The sequence below is a fragment of the Phoenix dactylifera genome, chromosome 12, assembly GCF_051530095.1.
Source record: "Phoenix dactylifera cultivar Ajwa chromosome 12, Ajwa_hap1_PhDact_Kaust_v1.1, whole genome shotgun sequence".
NCBI lineage: Eukaryota > Viridiplantae > Streptophyta > Magnoliopsida > Arecales > Arecaceae > Phoenix > Phoenix dactylifera.
The window spans coordinates 19,493,775-19,505,468 of NC_143201.1; the positions used below are offsets into that span (position 1 = coordinate 19,493,775).

General features: G+C 38.5%; 1 protein-coding gene across 2 annotated transcripts; it reads right to left on the reverse strand.

Annotated features, from left to right (window-relative positions):
* Positions 1–5,357, reverse strand: LOC103700691 (putative oxidoreductase At4g09670). 2 transcript variants are annotated; one of them, XM_008782586.4, is made up of 3 exons: positions 4,808–5,357; positions 668–1,309; positions 1–490 (listed from the first exon to the last, which is right to left on the reverse strand). In XM_008782586.4, the coding sequence occupies exons 1-2, from the start codon at positions 5,273–5,275 to the stop codon at positions 689–691; spliced, it is 1,089 nt and encodes a 362-aa protein (XP_008780808.3). In that variant the 5' UTR covers positions 5,276–5,357; the 3' UTR covers positions 1–490; positions 668–688. The 2 variants fall into 2 exon arrangements, with proteins under 2 accessions (XP_008780808.3, XP_088564954.1); XM_088708828.2 differs by lacking the exon at positions 1–490 and having other exon boundaries at positions 582–1,309; positions 4,808–5,328.
* Between the last annotated feature and the right edge of the window lie 6,337 nt (positions 5,358–11,694).

The following is an 11,694-nucleotide window of genomic DNA, read 5'->3' on the forward strand; positions in this document are numbered from 1 at the left end:
TTGATAACACCCAATACCGATCCATTTAACCTCCCTTCGACCATGTATTAAATTCATGGGAATTTTTATATCGAGCAACATGTTACTGAAATGTGAATAAAATGGTTTGAGCTTAACAATAGCTAATTAGCTGCTCATATCTGTTCAAGCTACTTCTGTCAAACAGGATTTAACAGTATTTGAGTTGGCCTTAACCCTCATGTAAATATGCAGTTCTCTAGAACATGACCTTGCCCCTTCTGGTTTGCTGAACACCACTGACGTCCTCTATTTTTACACACAAAATATAGACCTTCCAGTGGAGAAACTGCCCCAAAAGGCCTGCAACCTAAACAGACACCCAGCAGCAGGTTCCTCCATCGCCCCCTCTTTTGATGAAGCCATATAACCAGCTTTTAACCATAGAAAAGCTTAATGCAGGCTAAACAATCTTTTCATTTGATCATATTATCCTTCTAGCATGCTGAATCATATACCGTCTTCCAAAGTACTGCATCCAATCAGATAAAATTGTGTAAACTCCATTGAACAGGTCTTAGAAATGAAACATGTTCAGTTAAAGCAAAATCAGCCTATCGCCATAAACAGTAAATCCTCATTTATTCAGCTAAAACCAAAAAGAAAGTTTTGACGTTCCAAATGAGGTTGAGTACTTATTTAGCAATACCATGAGATCATAGAACATCCATTAACTGGTAATGTTAACAGGTTCAAACCCCTTCTCTATCGATGCTTTTACAGCATCAAGCACCAGCTGTGTCTTTCTAGCGATAGCAGGCCATTTTTGATCTGGCTTGCAGCTGGAATCTCTTATGCTTCCTGCCAAGCTTGAGAACTCCTGGATCATTAGGGCTTCCTGTGGCAGTTCAGTTGAGACATCATGCTCGCTAGGCAGCGGTTTCCATCCAGTCTGGAGCTCGGCAAAGCCTGAATCTGTAGCAAACCTGAATTTAGCATGAGTCTCCTCAAAAGGTATTACAAAATCGCTTAAATGAAGGGTTCCTCTTGTTCCCGCAACAGAGAGTTCCATTGTCAGATGAGCAAGGAAAGAGCAGTAGAAGGTTGCTACTTTGCCATCATCCCATAGAAGAGTAGACCCACATGACAAGTTTACACCAGCTTCATTCTTCGCCAGGCCATGGTGCGCAATTGCAGTCTTGGGAAGTTCGTAGTCGGCAGCCCATAGGATTGAGCGGATGCAGTACCACCCAGTGTCACCAAGAACCCCGAGGCCATCAAGGTCAGGCTTCACTCGGATGTCATTCTGAAGGAAATCAGAGTCTCCATGAAAGGTGAAGATGCTGTGAATCTGCCAGCACCATAAAATAATTAAATATATTCACATGTACCTGAGGTCTCATTCATTATTTCTAATGTGGGAACGAACGGGCAACAAATAAGTGACACACCATAACCTATATCATTAAGGTGCCAATAAAATCCCAAGATAATGTTTATGGCAGCATAGCAATGGATGGGATCGAAATGGAAAATGCAAAACTCGAGATACAGTGTGCTGATTAGGGTATGCACTCTGAATAGCCAAAAGACCATGTGCAACAGTGCAGTATATGATGACAAAAAAATCTCCTAAACTTTATTTGCAAATAGAGGAAGAAGTATCACTCAATATCTTGATCCTGTTATGATTCGTCTGTAGGTACCTCATTTAGACCCGCTGAAGAGACAAATGCAACTTAAAAAGGGACCTAACTTACAAGAAAATTGAGAGCACAATGAGCTATAATTTAGGCCCTTGTGAAGGAGGGATGATAGACAGAAGGATTCAGTAAGTAGTAGAAAGCGTCTTACTTCCTCCATATTTCCTCAAAAAAGATAGACATGAGGAAGAGCACACATTTGTCTCTTTCTTTATGAAGACTAGACATGTTCATAGGTCAGGCCAAGCCAGGTCTGGGCCGGGCTTTGCCCAAAAGATCAACACAATATTCTTAGACCCAGGCTCGGCCCGACCTGGCCCAGCCTTCAAGCATACCATCTAGGACCAAGCCCAACTCTTACTTGGGCTTTCGGCTTTGGCCCGAATCTCTAGCTTCATGACCATTTTTAATTTTTCCAAAAAAATACCAAAAATACTTTAAAATATTTTTTAAAAAATTAAATTAGAATAATTAAATATTGCCAACAACCTACAATATGTTTATTATCCTATTAAGTTTGTGTATCAACAAAAATTGTCATCTAAGTCAAAAAAACACATTAAATATAAATAAATAACACAAAAAAAAAGAGAAAAACATCGGGCCGAGTCAAGCTCTAATCCCCAAACCTGAGCCGGCTTGTTTACTTTCTAGATTTGGCTTGGTCTGGTGGGCCTAATTTTTTGGTCTAAGCCTGCCCAGAAGGTTTCGGGCTCAAGCGAGTTAGGCCGCCCAGCCCATGAACAGTCTGAAGAAGACCTCTATGTGGACTAGTAATCTAAATAATGACTCCTTATTTCCAAGTCTGAGTTTTTCAATATTCCTACAGGACCCCCACAACCCGAACCCCCAAAGAACCCAAAAAAATTTCACAAGGTGCATTGGCATGATTCACAAAGCTTAGATCTCATTTCAAAGCAACCCCACAGAGTCCACGGTAAAGGCTTCCCGCTTCCCTCTATGACATGGAAATAACACAAAAGGAAATTAATTGCTGAACCATTCTCAACCCAGTCATTGCTTCTTTATGAAGGTGTTGCACCAAAACTAGACTCACAAGAACAAAGTGAAAACTACAACTAACTTAAAGAAGAATTCAATCAAAAGTTGGAGATATGTCAACTCAAAAAAATGTACAGCATACTTTACAAGTAGATAATGGTTATTAAAATATCACCATTAAAACACTTTTTCAGTCCATGATCTTCAAACATACATGCAAAGTTGCCCTCAGATCTGAAATATTAACTCGCATAATCTTCTCAAATAGAGTTCAAAGTCATTGGGAAAAACCTTTGACAAATACAATTATATGGGAACAGAAGGAAAAGCTTTTAGTTTTCATCTTGAAAAGGTCTTTGAAATAGAAAAAATCTTGAAAGACTAGGAGACCAAGATGAACTATAAGAGCACTTGCTGAAAGACCACTTTGGATACATAGAGCATGAAACAAAAGAAGAGGTAGTGAAAATGGAAAAGATAATTTAAGTGAGAGTTTATTGAAAAGCAGAATGTGGATATTCAAGCATCCAAAGACTTCAATAAGGATTTGATCCAACTAAGAATCTAGTCCAGACACTACATCTGCTCTAGATCGCTTATGTAGCCATTTGCTAATCTAGTGTTCAATTTAGGAGGTCAACTTAAGCCTATCATCTCGAAGAACTGAGACCTAAGAAACTACAGTTTAGCATCTTTTAGGACACCACTGATTGTACTTAGCTGCTCAAAAAACTTACGCCCGATGATTTAGAATGAATGTCTTATATAATGAAACCAAGATTCACCATCTCGATACTAGATTCCATACCAGCACCATGCTAGTATAGTGTTGGTCCTCTACGGGGACAGTTTAGTGTACCAAGACTTGGTTATATACCAATACAGTATGGTATGTCCAATATGGGGAACCATGAATGAAACCTTTTTGTTTTTTCAGATTGCTTATAAAATCTTCAGAGCTGTTAACAGCAAAGATATTTTGCTTTTAAAAAGAGTGAAAGTAAAAGAAAGGTATGGCACAAGTTTGTGCAAATATTATCTTCAACATCAATCCCCATGTGCTATTTCGCTAAATTTGTAAATAAATAAAAACACAAAAATAACAACATTACCAAGCATACACTTAGATTGAGCTTACTGGGATCTGTATGTTATCCCACGGTATTAACTGAAAACATCGATCTAACCTCTTTATATTATTTAGGTGTTCTTGAACGTTAAACCAGAAAATTTCAAGCACAAACTCAGACAACAATATTGAGCAATACATAAGCAACAAACTCATCATATGAAAGATTTGCCACCTTTTCATAAAAAAAAAAAGTCAAAATCATTTATTTGAAGCCAAGTAGGTAAGATATTCAATTGATAAGACAAAAGACAAGTAGCCAAGTAGGTGAGATAATACACACCCATGAAATGCGCTGAACAGGGGAAGTTAGGATGAAAGAGGGTAGAACACTGAAAGGAGGGATGTTCTCAATCACTGAAGCATCCATAAAAGGTCCACCAAAATACAAGCTTTTTATCAAAAATCAAATCCAAGACAAGGAAAAAAAAACATTTTTTTGGAAACGCAACCCGAGAAAACATAGGCCATGGATTAACAAATTAGTATGATTAGACCTGACTAGATTTGACCATGGTTCGGTTCTAACCGGAGAACCGGACCGGATCCGAACCGGACTGGAATTGGAACCATGTTTCACGGTTCTTAACCGAACCGGAACCTTGAGGAATACGGTTCGGTTAAGGTTCCAGGTTTGATGGAACCGGAACCGAAACCGGGCATGATCCGTGCGATCATTACCCCTCATAAATCCCTATAAAATTCCTAATTTCCAAACTAAAAAGAGAGATGCAGACAAAATCCTTCAAGAAAAGAAGAACCAAAACTCGGTCGAATTAGCATCCACATATGCACAATCGCTCAACCAGATACCTTTTCTTAAACTCCTAATTTGCAAAGCCAGAGACTAGAAGGAAAAGAAGTTAATTTTTGAAGAAAAAACATCAAACATTCGCCACAGACAAGTCAATGAGGATGATCCACTCAATCAGCTTCCAAATTCAAACTCAAAAATCTAAAAAAGAACACTTTTTAGTGGGGAAAAAAAAGAAGAGAAAGGAACAACACGAATCACCGTTCTAAGCTGGCCGAAGCGGTCGGGATCCGACAGGAGCTCCCTCATCCTGGCCGTCCGTGGGTGGTGCATCCACATGGTGGTGTCCATGAACTGCACCCCGCAGGACTTGCAGGCGTCCAGGATCCGGTCCAGATCCGCGGCGCAGAGCGCCGTCGGCTTCTCGAGGAGCACGTGCTTCCCGCGCTCCGCCGCGGCCACCGCCCAGCGCACGTGGAGGCTGGTGGGGAGCGGCACGTGGACGGCGTCGACGTCTCGGTCGTCGAGGACCGCATCATAGGATCCGTGGGCGCGGGTGGCCGGCGGGAGGCCGTTTGCGGCGATGAACCGGACGGCCTTGTCGAGGGAGCGGCTGCCGACGGCGACGATGGTGGCGTTGGGGGAGAGGGCGATGGCCCGGGACACCTTGCGGGCGATCTCGGCGCACCCCAAGATGCCGAACCGGATAGGGTTCGCTTTGTCGGCCATCTCTCTCTGCGCTGTTTCGTTGGTGCTGCAGTGATGAGTATTGAGTACTCTCGCTCTGAAGTTGGAGCTGAGGTGGAACGTTGACCTCGTTGTTTGAACAGAATCACGGGGCCAATAGATTAATCTCGAAGATTCTGATTCTCAGCTTTTCCACTGCAGCGGCCCGGGTTATGACCGATCGCGACCCAACTTAGTTCCCTATTTAGGTTTGAATATTGGATTCACATTCTATCTCATAGAACATCAGATTAGGTCAGATCTACAGTTATAATTTTTAATCATTTGAATTGGGTCGCATTCATATATAACTCAGTTCCAATCTAAAAAAAACAGATTCGAGTCAGGTCCAGTTCAGATCCGAATGAAGACATGAGCCAATATTCTAATGACTTTGCTTACACCGCAAATATTTGTTTGCTGAAATCAGTAGCGTAGTCCTCTCATTCCCTTCCTACATTGTTTCCAGCTTTAGGCGCCTCCTTTCTCTTCTAAGATGGAATCAAAGCCGTCTTTAATATGCTTTATTTTATCGAGTGTTCTTCCCCCATCCATCTTAACTTAGGCTTGCTCATCATCTTAACTCTTCTCGACACTTTAGCAACCTTTCTCTTCTCCATTATTTCAGCATTAGATGTGATGATCATCCACGGCTAGGTCTCTCCATCCCTTCTACGAGTGAATTATCATTCTTTTGTGATATGACCTCATATGTTTAGTGTTTCTACTTGTGTGATGATCTTGAATAGTTTCCAAACCCATGACCAGGAGACTATAGTTTCACCTTTGAGAAATACGCATCGAAAAATGGTACATGAAAAAAAATCTATCCTAGTTAGTATTTAGAATTATTAGTATTGACACAAGAAGATGGAGGCATCATTGATGTCATAGGGGTAGTGGTTGTATTAAAATAAAAAAAAATTGCTTCCATAATATGAGATAGGAAACCCCATAGAGGCTACAGAAAACTAGGGAGTTTACTGTAATTTTAAGATCATTTTTTAAAAATAGAGAAATAGAGACGAAATGCTATGATCCATGCCATTCAAAGGTAGTGCGGAGATATCAACTAGCTAGGTTTACGATTCTAACAATTTTAGTAGTCGATTTCCATGCATTTCCTTATCAAAGTAAGCAAATTCCAATCTAGTTCAATTTAAATAAGCGGGGTAGCATCGTGATGCTGCTACCTCCTAAAGATTGCACTCCTTTTGAAAAAAAAGGGCTCCAATTGTTAAAACGTCTTCTCAATTATAGGTTGTCAGCTATTTTCTTCTTCTAAATTTTAACTCATAGCAATAGAAATCATCACATGCCTCGTTGATAATGATTTTAAAAGTGTAGTAGCATGTATCGTTGCATTCCATGTTACAAGTAACTAGCTGGCCGGTTGGGCTGCACCTCTGCAGCCCGCAGGCCGAAATGGTTTGGCGGGTTCAGGTCGCATCGGGTCAACTCATAGGTTTGGAAATCCAAAATTATCCAAATTTCAAACAGATTCGGTCAGGTTGGATCAGATCTGAATTTAGAAAACCCAGATCTGTCTCCAAAAATGGAAGAATCTAACCCGGCCCTACGGTTCTTTAAAATAGATCGAGTCATGGGTCAACTCGATCCATGTGCAGCCTTAGCCGCCGCAAGTCTCCCAAACGGAGTGCGAAGCCTTGCATCCCAACAAGCCAACAAGGACAGAAATGGCAAGAGTCGGATAATGGCTCGATAGGTCATTATCAGTACTCGTCCTGTACAAATATCAAAAGCAATCCGAGATGGGTAAGATAGATTGAGTTAAAATGTTAGATAAAAGAGCATTTTTTTTTATAAAAATTAAATAAAAAATTTAAAATAATTTTTAATATTTTATAATATTAAATAAATAAGAATAAAAAATATACAATATAATAAATTAAAATTTTAAGCACTAATAAAAATATAACAAACAAAAATATTATTCTTTAAAAATCAAAAATTGTTTAAGAAAAATAATTATAACAACCCAAGACCTCATCCAAAATGGCTAGCTGGAAGTTATTATTTAGGTTCCTTAATCCTGTATAAGTACCCAAGATCTACCCAGCGAATAACCGATGTGGGACTAAACACACGCCCACACGGGTCCTCACATACTTCCCCTGTTCAAGCCCTGACGTCCTCGTCAGGCTAAGGGTTCAAATCTATTCAAATCTAATCACAAACACCACGATTGGCCTGTGGTCAGCCCCAATGGATCCATGCTGTAGTGTCCCCTAGTCCACATAAGTTATAGGTCGGGTCCGCTCTGATATCATTTGTAACAACCCAAGACCTCGTCCAAAATGGCTAGCCGGAAGTTATTATTTGGGTTCCTTGATTCTGTATAAGTACCCAATATCTACCCAGCGAATAACCGATGTGGAACTAAACACACGCTCGCACGGATCCTCACAACAATCAACTAAAAAATAAACAACTAAGCATCATGATATATAATATTTCACACGTACAATCTTTCTTATAAGTAAAGCAACTAGGATAAAGGATAGAGAGAAAATTTATAAAGAGTTACCATTATCCTGCATTTGTTTCGGATCTGCTATGGATTGGATAAAACCCATCCTATTGGATGAGATTGCATATCTGATGGGAAGGAGTAAATTTTTACCCACGATCAAGCAATTTGAGGGGGCAAGAAATGACTCCAACTGTATGGTTGATTGTTTTTGAAATCGTCAATTGATTGCCATGATGTTATGAAATGGGAAATGTATTAATGCTAGAATGCCAATGTTGGTTACGAGGGCTTTTTCATTTACATAAAATAACCTGGTAGCATTAATCATGGAAATTAAGCTTTTCTTTAAAAGTTATGAATCTTCTAGATTTCAACATATATAAGTTAACATTTCCATCCATGCATGCCTCACAAGAGCGTGACTCCAAACAAAAAGTGGAAGCAAACAAAAGCCGCTATAGTTGAATAACACGGCAGCTGGACGAAATGCGAACACTTCCATTTTAAGTACTTTCTAGTAAAAGCTCTATGATCGATGTCTATCTCTATAACTATTAAATATAAAGGATAGAGAAAATTAGAGCCCTCTCTAAAATTTAGAAAAAATTGAAAAAAAATTGTAAGAGAAAAATCAGAAAAAAAAATAAAAAAAAATTTAAAAATATGTTCAAGAAGTTAGAATTTTATTTGGATTCTTCGGACTTAAAAGAAATCCATTAGGAAGGAGTTAGATTTTTTCTTTTATTTTAAAAAATTAAAATTTTTCTCTGCAGAGGTTAATCTTGTGTAGAGTTCTTTGTTCACCATGTGGGGATTGGTATTAATCACAGAAAGTTTTGCTTGATCATCATTAAAGTTGATTGCTTGATATGCAGCAATAATTTGACTTTTGAAACCTTTATTTATATTTATTATAAATTATTATATTGCTACATTGCATTTTAAAAATTATTGGAAAAGGGAGAAACAAATCATATCCTGTGCATCATGTAGGGCTGGTACCAATAATGCCGATATTAATGGTAGAAGTTTTTACATGGAGGCTTAGCTTGTGCAAAATTTTCTAGTCATCATGTGGAAGCCAGTATCAATGATGTCAGTACTCATGGTGAGAGCTTCTGCTCGGCCATTATTAAAATTCAAGAATAGTTGAATAAAGGAGAGAAAGCTGTACCCTATGGATCGCGCTTGTTATAAACTTGTATATATCTAAAATGGAGATTTAGCTTGCCTAGAGTTCTTTATATACTATGTGGATGCTAATACTGATGATGTTGGTGTTACTATACTCGACGATCATTAAAATTTGATATTTAATATGTAATGGATAATAATGACACCGGTATTAATATGCTCAACAACCATTAAAGTTTATTATTTAACATATAATCAAAAAAAAAAGCTATTAAAGCTTCTAGTTATTTAATTTGTTAAATTGTTATATTACATCATTAAAGTTTTGGTTTTAATGGCAGAAGTATCTATTTGACCATCATTAAAGTCCATTGCTATGTGCAGCAGAAATTTGAGTACTGTAGTCTTCTGTTTGTTATAATTATCATGGTTTTAACGACGGTTGGATGTTTGGCATGCTCTCTTTCTTCAGGTTTCATTCGACTTATTGCTTTGATCTGGATGCTTGTCACGTGTTCTTGCCAAGATCGTACCGATTGACTGGTTGATTTGTTCTTTAATAAAAGTACAGTGCTTCCAGCCTCAACAAACCCCTAATAAGGGCACCCAGGAGCATTTACAGGATCTACATTCATCCGAGGGGGAGGAAATTGGAGAGCTGTCACATTCAATAGCTAGGAATGCAAGTACTCTTTGAAATCTGAATTTTTTTTATCTTGGTTAAAGTAGTGTAGCCACTTCATACAATCATCGCATACTAAATTTTTATCAATTAGCTGGTACATATTTATGGTAGTAATAATGACAAAAGTAGCACATAAAGATATATTTGGTTGGAGAAAGTTGGACTCTGAATTAAAAAAAAAAAAAATAATTCCTATTCAACCATTTAGTTGGGGAGCGTCGTATTTCTATTCCATTTTTATGAAGGAAAATGTTCCAATCTTCTAAAACAAAATCCCTACCATCATCTTTAATGTTCAAATCTCATTTTGATTCCAATTTTGGTCATAAACACCATTCCAATTCTATTCCAATCCATTTCGATTCTAATTCAGATTGCATAATAACATCACCTCTAGACCGGCAAAGTGGCATCGTGCTTGATGGTCATGTGGGTTCTTAACTAAACTTTAAAACTATGTAGGGTCTTGTATGGTTGAAGCAATAAAGATACATTTGCTCTGGGCACAGACTATTTTTATCTTATAGGGCTTGTTTGGTTCACGGGAAGCATTTTTCCTCGTATGAATATAATTTCTGTGAAGAAGAGAATGCCTGTGAATGTACTTTTGGCATGTTTGGTTAAACATGGAAAAGTGACAGATTTCTAAAGTGCTTATGTTTGGTTGATTATCCATTTTTCTGAAAAAGTTATGTGTAATTTCTATTATAACATTTATAAAAATTAGGTCTTTAATGCCTCTTTAATGTTGAAGGGCCTTTTTGAAAAAAAAATAAAAATGAAGTGATTTCCGCCTCATGAGAAAGTAACTTTTCTATATTTCCTATGGAAAAGACTTTTCCATGAAGGGCTCGTTTGGTTCGCAGGAAAAAGAGGGGGGAAAGTGTGGTCAACGGGAAAGTAATGAAATGCCTCTTGTTTGGTTGGAGTTTTCAAAGGAGAGAGATGGGAAAGTTGTATTCCCATGGGAATATGATTCCCACATTTTGGGCTCGTTTGGTTCGCGGAAAAAGAAGGGGGGAAAGTGTGGTCAACGGAAAAGTAATGAGATGCCTCTTGTTTGGTTGGAGTTTTCAAAGGAGAGAGAAGGGAAAGTTGTATTCCCATGGGAATGTGATTCCCACATTTCATGGGAAAGTCTTTCCCATGAGAAACATGGGAAAGTTACTTTCCCATGAGGCGGGAATCACTTCATTTTTACTTTTTCCCAAAAAGTCCCTTCAGTATTAAAGAAGCATTAAAGAGGCATTAAAAACCTAATTTTTATTAAGGGCATAATAGGAATTATATATAACTTTCCTAGGAAAGTGGATGGCCAACCAAACATAAGCACCTTGGAAATTTGTCACTTTCCCATGGTCAACCAAACATGCCAAAAATACTTTCCTAGGCATCCTCTTCCTAGGAATTTGTTTCCCAGGAATCATATTCCTAGGAAGGAAAATGCTTCCCGCGAACCAAACGAGCCCTTTATGGGAAAGTCTTTCCCATGAGAAACATGGGAAAGTTACTTTCCCATGAGGTGGGAATCACTCCTTTTTTATTTTTTCCCAAAAAGACCCTTCAGCATTAAAGAAGCATTAAAGAGGCATTAAAGACCTAATTTTTATTAAGGGCATAATAGGAATTATACATAACTTTCCTAGGAAAGTGGATGGTCAACCAAACATAAGCACTTTGGAAATTTGTCACTTTCCCATGGTTAACCAAACATGCCAAAAGTACTTTCCTAGGTATCCTCTTCCTAGGAATCTGATTCCCAGGAATCATATTCCTAGGAGGGAAAATACTTCCCGCGAACCAAACGAGCCCGAAATGTGGGAATCATATTCCCATGGGAATCCAACTTTTTCATCTCTCTCCTTTGAAAACTCCAACCAAACAAGAGGCATCTCATTACTTTCCCGTTGACCACACTTTCCTCTTCCTTTTCCCACGAACCAAACGAGCCCATATAGACATCCTCTCCATAACTTACAAGACCATGCCATGTGGCATTGGAGCAAGACAACCATGCTATTTTTACTTCTTCATGCGCCTGCGTTCCATCCCTGAACGAACTTTTACATCGATGTCGTTTATTAGAAGATCATATGGAACATAGCTCAT